Raw genomic sequence first — 17527 nt, forward strand, 5'->3', positions numbered from 1 at the left:
TTGAATAACTTTATTTTGCATCATAGTGTGACGCCTTCCCAACCTCAAGACTGAGTTCAACCTAAATGGGTGGGACAGTAACACATAGAAAAGACAATTTCTTGGGGTATCTATCAGTTCATATGAAGCATGACAGACATAGCAAGACAAAAATTAAATAAGATGACAAAAGAAGCAAGTTAAAAGACATAACAAGACGAAATAGACATAACAAGACAAAAAACATAATGAGATGAAAAAGATTCAAAAGAATATTTTGTTGATGTAACAAAACAAAAAGAACAAGACAAAAAACGACATAAGATAAAGAAGTTAAATACGACGAAAAAACATAAAAAGATGAACAACAAACAACATAAGAGGTGTAACTAGAAAAAGATGTATCAAGACAAAAAAAAAGATGGAACAAGACATGACAAGACAAAAAATATGAAAACATTTTTAAAAAATTGTAACAAGGAGAAAAAGACGCAACAAGACTTAAAACGATGTAACAAGACATGAAAGACATAACAAGACAAAAAATATGTAACAAGACATAAAACGACGTAACTAGAGAAAAATATGTAACAAGATGAAAATGATGTGAAAGACATAACAACAAAAAATATGAAAAAAATTAAAGACAAAAAGTGTTCAAAAAGTGTTTTAACAAGACAAAAAACAAAGTAAAAGGTGTAGCGAGACAAAAAATTACGTAAGTCTTAAGACGAAAAACTAACAGGATGAAAAAGACATAACAAGATGGAAAAGACAATCGAGATGAAAAAGAAGTAACAAGACAGACAAGCGAGGGAGGCTCAGAGAAAAGGTGAGGGTCAGTTAGCTTTGCACAGAAACAGCTGGTGTGAAAATGTCCTTCAGAGGACAACTTTTTACTTTGAGCACATTTCAGAGCCTAAACTTTTTCACTTGTACTTGAGTAAAGAAGTTTGATCAGCGCTTCTACTTTTATCAACATCTTTTTTTCAGACAAGTATCTGTACGTGTACTTGAGTACAGAATGTGTGTACTTTTGCCTCCTCTGTTAAAGTGTATTAATCCTGAATACAAAGGGAGCAGATATTGCATGGAGAAAGTCAATGAGGGCTTCTTGCCCACCAAAATTAGACTCTATCCCTGAACATGGTCAATTTGTCGTCTGACTTCCTCTGGGGTGGCGTTTGGTCATGCCTCGTAAATTCAAAGCCTCAGCTATTTTTTTTGTGTATTTGCGAGTGCTGTTCTGAATAAAACATGTCACTGCTCAGACACACTCTCACACAACCAGCTGCTTTGTATGGTCGAGGAGACGCCGCTTCCGAACACTTCAGTCAGACTCCACTCAGCATGAAGCACATGATTAACATTTTTAGTACTGATCTGAATACAAGAAAACTTCAAGATCAAGACTAACCACCTCCACTGTATTTGACTGCTCTATATGTGAAGGAATTTGTCTTAAAACAACCAGGGAGTGGTGACAGCTTTACAGTGCTATATCTCTCTGTGTTACATTCCTCGTAGAAGGAGCTCTAAAGCTTGCCTAAAAGGCAAATTTCTCATAAGGCTCCATGCCCTGGGAAATGTGGCCGTAAATTTGGCTGAGTATTACCCTCAGAGATAAATGGCCTGAGGCTGGAGTGGGAGGAGGCAGGCAGAGACAGGTTTAGTTTAGTAGTTCAGTAAGAAACAAACACTTGCTCAACACTCAATTTCAGCGTGAAAATCGAGACTAAAAATGAAACTTTGATGCCAAAAGTTTTGTGGTTACACAAATGCCCTAGATTTAATGGAGACTCAGGAACAGCTGTTAGGCAGGTACATTAGATCACTTCAGAGAAAACCAACATGTACAGTTCAACTATTTTCTGTCTTGAATTGAAGCTCTGTAATCATTTCTCAGAGTTTGAGCCACAGGCAGAAATAGTTTCACTGATGGAAGTAACCCTAATTGAGGGAGCACAATTAGCATTGTCACGTCAGACTCAAAACCTGGCACCTACGTTACCCACAATCCGACCTGACTGCAGAGAGTTAGCTGTTATGATGCCTTCAAATGGAATTCCTGAGCTTGTGGTTCGGACATGGCAGGAACGGATCTAGAGGGGGTGGCATGGAGTGGAAAGATGCCTTACCATTCCAGCTGCTACCTCAGTTTTGGGCAATTCTGGTTATATAGTGGTTATATATGGTGGAAAATTTACAGAAACTTATGCAGGTATCTGCCACCTTTACCTAACAAAAGAGCAATTTTGGGCATAAAAGCTTTTGAATTTTCTATTTTCCTTTGAGACTTCTCTTGGTTTGGTTTTTGCATCCAGAGCTAACCCAGACTCGAGACTAGCCATCTGCGAAATTTAGAGGAAAAAGTCCTGAACCGCAGACAAGTTAAAAAATGTTTCAAAATTTTGGAAATAAAACAATTAATTCATTTGTAATGCCGCCATTAGGTATTTCTATTTAATGTTTTACCCCTGTGCCATAATAATGTAATATTTTTGAGTTATAATATCTTCAGTTGTGGGCTTTTCTCAGCAAATATTGATGTATGTGATTGTTTGCGGTTAAATTGGCATATATATATATACTCATTTTGTCACCCCTTAAAGTCTTCATGCCACCCTATGAATATTTCTCTAGATGCACCTTTGTGACATGGTAAGTTGCGTATATGATATGCTTAGTGTTCAAGTGGTCAAGTTATGACAAGAACGCTACTAGGCAATGGCAACATGGATGCTAAAATTGTCGGCGTCTAGATGCTAATGAGGCTAACGATTTAGCAAGCTAGTGGGCAGGTAACATAATATGGGAAATGCAAAGGTGTATGAAATGATAAGGCTGGAGTATCAAGATTTTCCTCAGACATATTTTGAACTGATGATGAAAAACTCTATACAAATGAAATTATAATATATGAACCTACCATCCACCGAAAAATGAATTTCCATGGCCATTTCTGAATCTTCTGAAGCTTCTAAGCTTTCTGAAAATTTCCACTTCCCTTCCCATGACCTGATTTGATTTGGGCATGCTATGCTAATAGTGGCTAATGTAGCCTTGAGTTGCTAGCCTCAAGCAGACATGAGGAGCCGGAGCTTCCCTTGATTTTTTATCATTTTCGGATTTGTAGTCTTTAGACTCAAATGACACTAAAGACTTTCTCACATATGCAGTAGTGCTTCTCAACATCTGTAAAACAAACTTTGGTGTAAAATTGGTGGAGTTCCCCATTAATGACGAGGGTCAAGTCCTGTGTCCTCTTTTTTCTGAGTGCCTGGACTAACTGCTAGTTTCAGGAAAACTCAAGTTATTTTTTTCTTTAGTCTGTGGCCAGACAGGTAAAATAGGCCTCCAACTTAACATCAGTAAAATCATAAAACATATGTGTCAATCAAGCCTTTCTTAGCAGAGGATCAGCTGTGCGTTGCCTCAAATATGTTCTATTCAACCTACACTAACCAATGATTACTGTGTCTAGGAGGCCTTAAATAATCTGACAATACCAGGCTCAGCTAATAATTGAAATAATAACATTATTTCACCCAGCATGTGTGTTTGTTCCATTCATAAAACTGATTGTTATCTGTCTCTGTGGGTTGTTCATTACTCTTTGTGCCTTTATGCAGAGCCCCCTGCCCGTGCTCAGTCTCGGCCAGTCCTCTGACCTGCGCCCCGGCGAGTTTGTGGTGGCAGTGGGGAGCCCTTTCTCGCTACAGAATACCGTCACCACCGGCATTATCAGCACCACCCAGCGCAACGGCATGGAGTTGGGCTTTAAGGACTCCGACATGGACTACATCCAAACTGACGCCATCATTAATGTCAGTGAGACCGCCACGATCAATCTTTTTTTTTTTCTCATTTGATCTATCTTGACATGATACTGATTAAGAAAATGTCTCTCTTGCTCTCTTGCTTCACAGTACGGCAACTCTGGTGGACCGCTTGTAAACCTGGTAAGAGAATTTATGACACTATATCATATAAAAAAGGGATAATACAAAACCATTTGCATATTTGTTCTGCTTTCTGCTGTGTAGGCGATCTCTTTTGTTTTATTTATGACAGCGAGGACTAAGGTCATGATTTTGTTTTATTTAATACCCAAAGTCTCCAGTCTGCTCCCCCAGGTTCAAGATTAAGCCTCCCTCTCAGTATTTTAGGACAGGACCTGATTATGGAGGCCTTTGCATTGTTACTGTGAAATAAAATCATACAGATGGTACATTCATATATCAAGGTTGCTGCCGCCAGCTTCCCTCCCCTAAAAATGCACTTCTTTCTAAAGGAGAACAGTTGCCATACTGACGACGCATTTTATTAATCGTCCTTCAGTGTGGAAACACAGATAAGTAGCCACAAAAAAACGAGACTGATGGTTTTTGTTGTAGGTAAAAAGAACACTTAATAGAGTATGAGCTCTGTTTTGTGCTTTGGAAGGAAAAGAGGCATAATACTCTCACTGCTCTTTTGTTTCTTAAAGTAGTGAAGCAATGTAATCAATGAAGCACTTAAGACCACTATCTCATGGCCCCGCGTCCATTGTGTGTTTAACAGGACGGAGACGTAATCGGCATAAATACTCTCAAAGTGGCAGCAGGGATCTCTTTTGCCATCCCTGCGGACAGAATACGAGAGTTCCTCGCTGAATCCTACAACAGACAAATCAATGGTGAGCAGGATATAATAGTGGGATTGTGGATATGGTCACACTGACTAGAACTTTTCATTCATTCATTCATGCATTCATTCATTCATTTTTAGGAGGTCCAGCACAGAAAAAGAAATACATTGGTGTCCGGATGTTGCAGCTCTCACCGTCGTAAGTAAACAGTAGACAGGCTTATTTCCAAAAATCAGCATGTTCATTTTAGGCAGACATTTATGGTGGCTGACAAGGGCAAACACTCGACATATACAGAAAGGCACTGCAAATACAGAGGCATGCTGAATATAGGAAAACAAATGCAAAAAAAATGCTGCATATATAGAAACATGCTGCAAATAAGACAACAAATGCAAAAAGAAAACGCTGCATATCCAGTCATACAACAGAAGTGCCCCAGGCCTCTAGAGGCAGTGCTGAGCTTCCACCTGAGAAACAGACAACGGACGTATCAAAAAAAAGCAGGAAAGAAAGAAAAAGAAAAAAAAGAATACGTACCATTTTATTTGGCCTCTCCCAACTCCAACTTTCCTCCAACCGTAATTTTCTTCTCACTCCCTCATCTGCTCCATACCATACGTTGATATATACGTTGTCTGTCTCTCGGGTGGAAACTCAGCGCTGCCCCTAGAGGCCTGGAGCACTTTTGTTGTAAAACTGGATATGCAGCGTTTCCTTTTGCATATGTTTTCTTATTTGCAGCGCGTTTCTGTATATGCAGCATTTTTCTGTATATGCAACATGTTTTTGTATATGCAGAGCGTTTGTCCTTGTCAGCCACCATAGACATTCACTTTCATCAAGATGAGGTTGTGCCATGGATGCATACCGGATCCTTTATTTCAATGGAAATTCCTCATGAGCATTTATGCAAAAAAGGTTTTCCAGATAATTTCTGTCTTGCGCAGCCCACTGCACATGTGCGTTACTGCTCCTGGCCCCGCCCCCTTGGTGCTGCTTGGCTCATAGACTTTACATTGGGATGACGTGGAAAATCAAACAATGGCAACCCAGTTGCTCCAAAAAATAAATGGCAATGATGAACAATGAAAAGATTAAAAATCCTTTACTATAGTGGCTAAATCTTTTGAAACACAAACACGTTTTGATGACTACAAGACCTCATTAGGGCTTTAAAACACAGAAAATTCTTGCCTCGACTGAGAGAGTTTAAAAATGTAACCTGTCTGATTAAAAAATCATAATACAAAGCGTAATCATTGATCTTGTTTGCAGTTTAAGGTGCCCTGTCAACATATTTACGGATCTATGGTTGTGGTCCATTGTTCCTGCAGTACCGCTTGTGGCCACTGAGACAAATTTCATTGCAAAGTTGAGTGACCGCTTAAGAGCACCACATTGGCCTTTGGATGTAACATCAACGTTACCGCCATATTGGTCATGTTTTACTGGATAAAAAAAGCACTATAATGTTTTCCCAAATGATTTCAGTGAGTCAGTTTTATACTCAAGGGCTCATGATCATGGAATAAGAAAAAAAGAAAAAACTTCTGGGTGGGAAATGTAATTGTTATAGTGCTTTTTATCCAGAAAAATGCAGCTCCCCCATTGACATATATTTGTATTAATTGGTAAAAATAATATTAATCATACAAATTAAAATTTGACCTGATGTTGGGGCCAGATGAAGTCACAGGATCACCAAAGATTTTAAAGTTCACCTTGAGGAGGACATGGTGTCTGTGCAAAGTTTCATTGCTTTCCACTCAACAGTTGTAAAGACATTTTGGTCAAAATTACAGATGTCAAACTTGTGGTGGCAACAGAGATAAAATCAGATAATTAGGATTAATCCTCTGGAAACTATGAATGGACAAAACTTCATGGCAATCCATCCAATAGTTGTGGACTGACTGATAAAGAACAATTTAAAACACATTGTAAATCAATCAATTAATACCACCATACAGCACATTTTCCCAAAATTAAACCAAGAAACAGTTAAAGGACCAGCGTGTAGGATTTAGAGGTACTGCTGCAGTCTGGTTGTAAATTGCAACCAACTTAACGCTGTTATCCTCTCCCTCCCCATCTTATCGTGTAGGAGAACATACGGTGACCACAAAACTCGCAAAAAAACATGAACAATCCTATAGAGTGCTTGGTTTGTTCATATTTATGAATTAGGGATGGGCATTTCAAACCAAAATCCTTGCCGGTATTCGAGAGCACAATTCGACCATTGCTCGAAGACCAATAAAGCAATAGGCAAAGCAGTGCTGACCTCGTCTGGAAAAGACCATGCCACACACGTTCTACTGGCACCACCAGGGCCTGTAGTAATACCACATCTGGTATTATAGCGTTATTTCCAGACCCTGGTAAAACAAGGGAAAATTCATTTTAATAGACAAAACCATAGTTACATGAACTTTTCAGCTTTGAGAATTTAATGACTATTCAAATATATATTATATATTTGAAAATCATGACCCATCCATATTATGATTATTATATTCAATTTTGCCATATTCTATCAATAAATTCCCATAAATCTTACACCATGGAGCTTAAAATAACCAGATAAAAAAAAGCAAATGAGACTGTCTGCTTTTGTCTTATCCAGTCAATGCCTGTAGAATCAAGCTGCTTTATCGCATTGATGAAAAAAAATACAGTAAATCCAGTATTTCCATAAAGCTGTCCTGTTCATTGATTTTGTGCCAAACACAACCAAAGGTTTAGTGTAACATAAAAATGTACCTTTACCTGTACACCTTTCTCAAAGAAATAACAAAAACCCCGACACTTGACAAGTGTCAACTGTCTCACTTGTGATGCATTGCAAGACTGTCCCATTGTCCCATTAGACGTGTAGAGAAACTTTACAAATGATATACACAGGCTAATCATTGGACAGATTTTAGAAAATTGTATTCTACTACGTAAATCTTGCAGATCAACTCACAAAATATTCAAACCTTTTAGCAAAATATTCAAGCTTTAAATGTTTTCCCATGTGATGTGCAATGTTGGTAGGTTTCAGATGAGGACTATCTTGCAAAGTGCCTTTAATGCATTCATGTTTTGCGATGTCTTATATATTTAACTACAATCTGCCATCCTTCAAAAGTTAAACAGAGAAGGAAAAAATCCACACACCAGAAAAGTTCCAAGTTTCAAGACATTTATTGGTGTGACGCTTCAAGCTGTAGGCTCTTCCTCAGACTGCAGTCTGAATCTGACGAAGAGCCTGTAGCTCGAAGCGTCACACCAATAAATGTCTTGAACGAGAGCTTTCGTGGTGTGCGGATTTTTTCCTTCTCTGTTCAGGTATTTATGTAATCCAGCACCCAACCCGTAGGGCTCAGGGATGTGCGCGTCTTTTTCACATTGTTTTTCATCCTTCTGCAGTCATATAAGCGTATAGATATAATATACATGGCTGAATAATATTTGTATATATATACATAAATATATACAATATTTCAATTTGTATCTGCTTATGATTAAAAGATTGAATATGTGTTTTTTTCCCATTGGCATCTCAAGTAAGATAACTACACCAGTGAGTTGTTTTTTTCTTTTTCTTTTAATGAGAAAGTTTTACCTGGAGCTAATCAGTATGATGCACAGTGAGAGCTTGTTTAGGCGGTGCAACAGCGATGCTGTGAGCTGGCATTTAGAGATTTTGTGGAATGAGAGCATCCCTGCAGTTCCCATGACTGCACTTTCTGAACAACATTTCTGATCCAATTTGAGTTTTTTTCAGCTGGTCTTGAGTGCTTCTAAGTTCCTCTAATTATTCGCCTTCACTTGTCCAGTTTGATCCGAGATCTCAAGGAGCGAGAGGCTGAATTTCCAGATGTGACCTCGGGGGTATACATTTATGAAGTAATACCTGGAACAGCTGCATCCAGGTAAGAGTCTAGCTGCAGTCTCAAAATATGAAATACTATAAAATACAACACCTTATGTTTGTTATTGATACTGACTGATGATTGGCTTTTGTTATACATCAGTTCCACCTCGATAATGGATGTGAATGCCTTCCTTGCATATAAGGTATTCCTTATATAAGGTATTCCTTATATGCAGAAAATTACTGTATTGCCTGACTCTGCAGTTCCCCTTGGCTCTATGGGGCATTTTAGTGTTTTCCAGCTCTTTGTTTTGGTTTTCAGGATTGTAACTTTACCGTTTTGGTTCAGTCTCATCACTATCACCCACCATGTTTCCAGCAGCAGCAGGCAGCTGTTTTCAGTGAAAAAAAGCTCTGATAAACCCACTGTACACTACCTGTCCAGCACCAAACAGCTAACAAAGTTTCTCAAGAGTTTTGGTAATGCGGCTGCTACCTTTGCTGGCATCACCCATGCTCAGCTCGCTTTAATTCCTCTCCGGTTGCCAATAAAAGTTTGGCGTGACTCCAGCCATCTCAGCGGACGTTTACAGTAACAGAAATTTTAAATAAGACTTAAGTCAACTCATTGGTTGCATTTGAAGCAGGAAGTTTTACATTCAATCACAGTAATTATGTTGGCTGCTAGCAATGACACTTTGGGATATTACTTGGTAGGTTGCTACAACGCTATGTCACAAAAGTCACGTTGCAACTTTGTTCCTGCAACATAGACATTTAAAATAACGTGTTGGCGATGACACTGATGAACTTTGTGTTCATATGGAAATCAAGCAATGCAGAGGAAAATTTGTGATTTCCCCACGGTTGTGGTCTTGGCGAGTCCTGAGTCTGAGACCGAGAAGAAATCTTCAAAAAGTGGTCCCAAGACCACTCTTGAGACCAAGACCGATCTTGAGAACTACAACACTATCACCAGGTAGTCGCTAAAATTGTCTGTTAGCAGTTTGGTGACTGGGCAGGTAGCGCATAGTGGGTTTATTAAATTAGATGTTCTTGGATTAAAACAGCTGTATACTGAAATCTGACATGAGGTTAGTGAGAGTGGAAATTTAGGGATGGAAAACCTCACCATCTGGGAATTACCAAAAAAACACTAAACTGCTCTGTAGAAATGAGAGGAAGTGCAGAGTTGGGTTATAATACTGTGTGAGCAGTAGCTTTCACATTACACATTAGTTATTTGATCCATTGTTAAAGTGAAAATATTGACTCGTGCAGCTTCTGTGCAATCAGTTCTTGTTACGTATATTGTTGCACAGACTTTCCCATCCTAGCAGGAATATTTAGAAATTTGCTCAGATTTTTGTATTTCTTCTGTGGTTTCAGCCCAGAACACATCAGCATCATTATCAGCCTTAAAAACACAGGAGTCCAACCCTAACTGACACATGCACATGTCAACCTAAAACGTTAGCTGTTGCATAAAAGATGTTACATTGTTAAAAGATTAAATATGTCTCTCTCCCATTGGTGTCCATTTCAAAGTAAGACACCTCACCAGTGAGTTGTTTTTTTATTAGAAAGCTTTACCTGGAGCTAATCAGTATGATTCACAGTGAGCAGCTTGTTTAGGCACTAGGTTTTACAAAATGCAGCAGCGGTGCTGTGAACTGGCATTTGGAGGCCTCTGGATATTTTCCGAGGAGTGGAATAAGAGCATCCCTGCAGTTCTCAAGGCTGCAGATTGAACTGTGGTCCGGTTGCTCATTATACTTGTGCTTCCCACAGGCAAAGCTCTGACATCTTTCTCATAGAGAAGACAGGCTCTCTCTCTCTCTCTGACTCTTTAGACTCTCTATATTCTTAATAGTCTAACACCGCCTCCTGTGACATTGAAGCCTGAAGCTTTGAACAGCATTCAGCAGTAGTCTACATTAGAACCAGTACAGCAGAGTCAGTATACCACAGCAATGCTGAATTGTTCATTATATTAGTCCTTGTAGCTCTCACTATTGTGTTGTGAAATCAGTGTCGTCTTTAAAGCAACATTTTGTAAGATTTGTTTTTTTTCATTCATTACTATTATTTTTTGGCATTTTTACTTAGATTTAAAATTAAGTGGTTTCATTGCACCATTTGAAAAAGCCATCTATCTCCTGTTAGTAAGTATCTAATAGTGATATAATAGTAGTATCTAATTCCTTTTTAGACATAGCAGACCAGTGCAGTCTATTCACTTGATCTATGATCTGAAGTGACCTGATCTTACCTTTTAATCATTGTATAATATAAACTGTTCATCATAAAATGATTTATCTACTGTAGTAATGCTTGCTTAACATATCCAGCATCCCATGGGTCTTCTTCTACTGAATCCAACTGTCTAAACAATTGGCAATAAAAGTTTAGCTTACAGGTAGGGACACTAGCTGTTGCTGCCCTCTGGTGGCCAGGAGTATTAATAACTCTTATCAGTGATATTGGGTACAATGATAGATAAAAATCTCACAGATGCCACTAAAATAATATAGCTGTGTGCATTAATAGCAGAACTGAGGTTGCTTTTAAATAAATAAGAATTTTTATATGCAGTAAATGGTAAGTAATTTAATTAATTTGAGACTAATAACTAGAGACTGCAAAACTAATAACTGTAACCTACCCAACACTGTCAATAACACAAGACATTGCAAAGAGTCAATATTACTTACTCAAAGGCCAGCTGCATGTCTGTCTTGCAGCCAGACTTCATGAAACTCTCGCCAACGACTCACACTAAAAGCCAGCCCAACATTTACTTTTGTCTGATAGCCTCTTGCTTAGTCAATCTCCCTTTTTCTCTTCTTAGCTTCCCCTTTCAAAGTCCTCTGGGGTCTCTGAGCCTCTCACATGATGTCCATTAAGGCTGCTGAGCCCAGTTACATTGGCAGCTCTGGTTCCGCCAACATTCCTCTCATCCCGGGCTTTAAAACCTCCTCCTCCCTGTGGTCCAAAAGTCCTATTTTAGAGGTGTAAACACCAAACCTCCCCCGGTGCTCTGAGCTTCAAGTCAGGGCAGTAAGACCATGAGCTAACTAGCTAACAGCAGCTACATTTAGCAACAGTTTACTAAACTCTGCAAATCACAAAGTGTTGAGGCGGAGAAGCCAGAGGACTTCAGACAGAAAAGAGGGAGAAAACTTTCTCTGTAAAATATGATGACATAGTTTTTGATTTTGTGCCGTAAAGCATTATGCACTTGTTGCCTCCTGGCCACCAAAATAAATACATAGTGCCAGAATAGGCGTAGAAGGCAAGAGATGCTCACAAGTAATTTCACATGATAAATTTGCTTTGACATAACAGTTGTTATATCCATCACAGCTAGATAGAAATGATGGATGCTTCCTAAATTTATGGTCATATGACAACAAGCGTATACAGTTAGCTTGAAACAGGGGTTGGGTCAACCCGCCTGCTTATCATACCCCACGCTCCCCTATGTAAGGAGCCTATCTTGAGTAGTTACATAATGTTGCTTTAACTTAACTCTGCAGTCTTCCATGCATTTTCAATCCCACTGCATAAGATCATCAGCAGTAGTAAATGCCTCAAATGTAAATGTCAAGCAGCGCAGTGCATTATAAAGCCAGGACCCCACTGCTCCCAGTGTGTACTTTGGCTCCTGATGGGGGAAGGAACCCGACAGGAGAAGACTTGTCTAAAGGTCACTGATGTTTCCCTGAGGGTGTGAGATCTACCGAGCCGGGGTGGGTCTGTTTTAGTAAGGCTTTACGTGCGAGTGATGCGTGCCGTTGCTTTTTCTCCACAGCGGCGGCTTGATTGACCACGATGTCATCATCGGCATCAACGGGCAACCCGTCCACACCCTGCAGGAAGTGAGCGAAGCCGTGCACAGCAGCGCTGCGCTTTCAGTGCTGGTGAGACGAAAGGATAAGGACGTATCGCTAACCATCATCCCTCAAGAGACTGACTGATACCACTGACTTTTGGTGATAGCTCTGCATTACTTTTGTGGTTAGGGGAGAAACAACTGGCATCAGTGATTGTAAACATTGCCGCATTTTGTCAGTTCCTCACAATCAGCAGTTATATAGGAATAAATCATCTAAGGTAAAGATGCAAATTTCTACACCCTTGACATGAAGCAACATGACCCACCGTGTTCGAAGTGACTGAGTCAACACACCTCAGCGTTCTCAAAATACAGTTACATGCCCACATAGCCTGTTTTCTGTTTCAATGGAAGAAGCAAATGAAGGAAGTTAATGACAGACAGAAGCAGGTGTGTGCACCACCGAAACTAACCAAATCATATGACATGAAATAATTCCTGGAATGCAAGCTGGTGGTTAAAGGGGTGGTTCATCCAATTCCACACAGACAGTTAAAGTTTTATTTGCCCTGGTTTAAAGAAACCCATCGCTGAGATTTCTACCTCCACCCTCGCAAAATAGTGGTAAGTGGAGCTTCATTTGAGGTGCATTGAAACATGACATTTCTGCAACAGCTTGTGCTGCAAACACATTATACCAATTACTCTGAATAGACCTCACTATGAAGTTGACAGTGTGTTCTGTGGAGTAACAGGGACACCGTGCAAGAACATTTTCTTATCCCAAGCATACTTTTTCTAGTGAGGTTTGTTGGTATGAATGTTCAAAGTCGGATTAACCCAAACTTTATTAACTGGACACTGCTAAAAATTTCAGTTGTTCGTGAGGAAGTGTGCGTCCATGAGATCTGATCATTTGCATAATTAACACTCCTAGAACTCCCATATAAACCTAAGTTCAAACAGCCTCGACTTTGTGCATCGTCTCACACAACTTTGCAGCTAATTTTACACGCCGATACACAAACATGCCCAAGAGGATCTGAAGGGAAGTAACAATGTTCTGTCACTCTGTAGATACATTATATTCTTACTAAAAATGGTGGTATGTGTGATATTTTGAACAAATTGTATTGAGTACTTTGGCCAGTATAAACTGATTCTCAGTGTGTATGGTGGTGCTGGTATATGTATATATGGAGTGTTGTGTTTTTTTTGTATTGTGGTTGATTCTATATTTACTCATTTTATATTGGTGAATATCAACATGTGTACAGAAATGTAATAAAAACTTTAACATCAACAGTGTTTCACTCTTGTAATAACTGATGCCAGGAGATTTGAGTGTGCATGCATGATTTTAGCATCTTGTCTGGAGCTAATCTCAAATACTATTGCACTGATCAGCCTAACAGTTTTTATGCACATTCGTGACTGTAAGCTGAAGGACCTGATTCAGAATTCTAGAAAAACCTTGAAAAACAATTTTTTATGACTTTATGTTTTGTATGGTCAGATGAACACCTGGAGGGAATTTCTTCAGACTTGACACGAAAGGTCACTTGGACCTCAAAGATGAATTGCTTATATTTTGGTGGTCAAAGGCCAAGGTCACAGTGATCTCATTAAACACATTTTTGGCCAAAACTCAAGATTTCATAAACTAGTTATGGCAGAATTATACATATATCTATATATATATATAATGTTCAGCTCTCTATCAGTCCTCTGTCCTCCTCTGTAAAAATGTTTCAGCATGTTTCTACCTGGAAATTATTCACTGGAATCACACCTATGGTGAGAATTTTGCCAAAAAATACACTTAATACCTTTTAATAAATTCCTTCAAAGTTACAAGTCAATATAGTGGTAAGTTCCATATTAAATTCCTTCGTCTTCACTACATGCACGATATGAGTCTGGACTAATCTAGTCTACAACACTTTGCTTATTAGCAACAAATTCCATGGAAAAACCACAAATCTAACAATGTGCAGGAGACAATTTAATCCAGACCTGGGAAAAATGCAGCCCGGCTGCCAGATGCATCCCAGTGAAAGGTTTCATGTGGCCCAAAGTCCGTCATAACATATAAAAAATTCTAAGATTTTTTTTTTTTTTTTAATTCCTCACATGGCAATTCAGAAAGGGTGACCTACAGTAAAAGTGCCCTATACAGAGCACTTCTGACCATTCCATTATTAGAGATTTGGCCATTATTAGGACTTTATATCATTTGTGTCTGGCCCACAGCAGCCTGATCAGTTTCCCATGAAAAATAATTGCCCACCCCTGATTTAATCCATCTTAACTGCTGGTCAGATGGTCAAATATCTTCACAAACTGCCTCCTTCCACAGCTTTCTGCTGCTGATCACACCAGCCTGCATCAGCAAAACCTAACTATAATAAATTGAAGTGTGAATTAAATTGCTCATCATTGCTACTTTTCAATTTTTAGTGTTATTTCTTCTCTCAAAAGTCACACACTTGAATGCAGTACACCTGCAAGTACGCACCTACATTGGCTGTGTTTCTTCACAGATGTATTCAGTTTTATCCGTGTGTTTACCACTGTTGCTCAAAATGTTGATCTTATCACTGGAGGAACTCATGTTGCTCAATCAATCCCGTCTTGTAACCAGAGTAAATACCTTCAGGTAGTGAGTAAAGACAACAATCTCTTTCACTGACATTCCAGCCTGCGCCAACCAAAGCTCATCACTGAATTTGAGAACTATGAAAACACACTGTACCAGATATTTTTTATTGAGTCGTAACAACTGTGAACAGTGATAAATACAGCATGAGACACTTTGGATTCCTTCTCACCATCACACACAAAAAAAAGAACATAGTGAAAGATCTACAATAGAACAGCCTGGTAGAACCTTCATTAACTGTGTAAACTTATCCCAAAACTTCGTCCCAAACAGCACGTTTTCCTTTTGGGTTTTGCTCTATTTTAGAAAGATGTCAATTTTTGAAAAAGCAAAAATCAATGTAAGACTCAAGGTTTCTAGGAACATATCTTTTCTGACTCAACACACACAACATGTAATGCAAATACATAAATAGTTGAATGGGTTGAAGTTGAAGAATATAAAACCCTTCCCAAGTGAAGCTTCTGCTGGGTGGATCAATATTCTATATATTTACTGTATATACACACTATCTTACAAGATTTCAAAGAGGCACGCACAGTATGTTTCTATACTAGCATAGGGCAGTTCTGCAGGACTGGATTTGGGTTTGAGAATGAAATAGAGCAAATAATGACATTCAGAATAAAGAAAAAGATCCCGTGTATAAACAGCTCTGTACATATTTTTACAGGTGTTTAAGACAGCATATAAATTGCCATATTGTGAATTAAATGGAAAATGTAAAGCAGTGTCTTAATGCCTCCTCGTTCAAAAGATGTTTAGCCAGCTGAAAATATACTGCCTGTTAAAATATATGCTGCTGCTGCTGCTGGATGAGAAGAGTCGACATGTTGACGATCATGTCTTCTTCAACTTTTTATGACCTGAAAGGGTTTTATGGATCCTTAGGTAATGAAACCCTGCTCCGTTTATGAAAGAGCACATAAACCTCCAGTTCAGGTAAAGATGAGAAATTTAACAAAGTGGAAGATGAAGATTTGAATATTTAATGCGAGACCCGAGCCTAGCAGGGGGAAAGTCGATGAATATCAGAATTTGTTTTAGTTGGAGACATTTGAATAGGGTCAGACTCTATACCTGAATACAAAGGAGAGAAGTACTCCCACGTAGCGAAGGTGAGGTTTTCTGAAGGTAAAGAAATTTACCGCTTTTCCCCGTCTTGAAAAGTTCCTCACGCCAATAGGAAAGATCGCGTTGTTGACTTATGTGAAGCATCTGGACTTTTGCATTCCTACTTGGACCCGAGTACAGTTGGAACACGTTAAAAAAGCATAAAAAACAGAGTATTCAGAACGCCTCCAGTAGAAGAGGACAGTGACGGGTCAAAGCTGAGCTGTTAAGTAATTTGAAGAAGGAACGCTACGATGATAAGTCCATGTTGAGTGTTGCCCTCAAGAAATTGTAGAATATTTCTAAGATTGCTGCCTGGAGTTGAACTGGGGTGGAGGATTCTTGGTGGGTATGAAAGATTAATGCATGTGAGCAGTGACTGTCAACTAGACTCTGTCACTCTACAGTGTGCGTCTGTAGCTACAGAAAAAAAACATGGATTCCTATTTACATCAAGACTGTATCAGATTTTCTGTAATTTTACACCAGACATTCATCAAATCCACAAACATTCCAGGACATGAAGGTTAATTCCCAAACTGGGGTCGTACACCCTGACCTGCTTCACTTTTCACTTTAAGACAATTTCAGAGGATTTCAGGTCACTTTCACACCTGTAGTTCAGTTTATTTGTTCCAAACAAAGAAAAAAAAATACATTGTAGCCCTTTAGTTCTGGTTCACTGGGGCTGTTTACACCTGTTGTTAGCATGTGTCTTGGGTGATTCGGTGGTCACAAATGGACACCTTTAAGTACGGGTGTGAATTAAAGCTGCAACAATTAAATGGTTATTAAATTAATCACCCACTATTAACTGGTTTAAGTTTTGTTTTTGTTTTTTTTAAGAAAAAAAAGTCCAAAGTTTCTCATTTCTGCTTCTTGAATCTGAATATTTTCTGGCTTCTTTAGTCCTTTTTGAGAGTAAATTGAATCTTTGGATTGTGGGCAAGACATTTGAGGGCATCATTTTTCACCATTTTATGATATTTTTTAGACCAAACAACTATAATTGATCAATCAAGAAAATAATATGATGATGAAAAACCCATTGAGGACGCATTGAGATCCAATCAATCAGTCCAGAGGTGGTCTGGGCTGCATGTGACCAGATTCTTTTGGCAAACACTGATGAACTTAGAATGTTAGCAAGTTATTTAAATAAAATTACGATGATAAACATTTTTTTCATATTTTTAAATGATCAAAGGGCTGGAGTGAAGTTGTTTAAGGCCAGATTTGACCCATGGGCTGCCAACTGAATAGGCCTGGGGTCACAGTGTCTCCTGGGCGACACTGAACTGAACTGATGTCCTGTAAGTACACACAACACAGCTGTCTGATTTCCATTTAATAAAGTTGATTACTTCCTTGCATGTATGTTCAGCAGCATTTAAGGTAATCATTTTGATTAAGTGTTCTAAAGTAAGAGAGGACAAGACA

At 38.8% G+C, this 17527-nt stretch overlaps 1 protein-coding gene across 1 annotated transcript in view; it reads left to right on the forward strand.

Moving 5' to 3' along the window:
- htra4 (HtrA serine peptidase 4) overlaps nt 1–13258 on the forward strand; it is a 31985-nt gene extending 18727 nt beyond the window's left edge. Inside the window, exons 4-9 of the mRNA XM_084729632.1 lie at nt 3612–3806; nt 3909–3941; nt 4543–4657; nt 4750–4807; nt 8437–8532; nt 12289–13258. Coding sequence (XP_084585758.1) covers nt 3612–3806; nt 3909–3941; nt 4543–4657; nt 4750–4807; nt 8437–8532; nt 12289–12454 — 663 coding nt within the window. The 3' untranslated portion in view covers nt 12455–13258. The remainder of the gene's footprint in view (nt 1–3611; nt 3807–3908; nt 3942–4542; nt 4658–4749; nt 4808–8436; nt 8533–12288) is intronic.
- Nucleotides 13259–17527: the final 4269 nt, after the last annotated feature.

The sequence above is a fragment of the Lutjanus erythropterus genome, chromosome 10 (genome assembly GCF_056507025.1).
Source record: "Lutjanus erythropterus isolate fLutEry1 chromosome 10, fLutEry1.hap2, whole genome shotgun sequence".
Taxonomy (NCBI): domain Eukaryota; kingdom Metazoa; phylum Chordata; class Actinopteri; order Lutjaniformes; family Lutjanidae; genus Lutjanus; species Lutjanus erythropterus.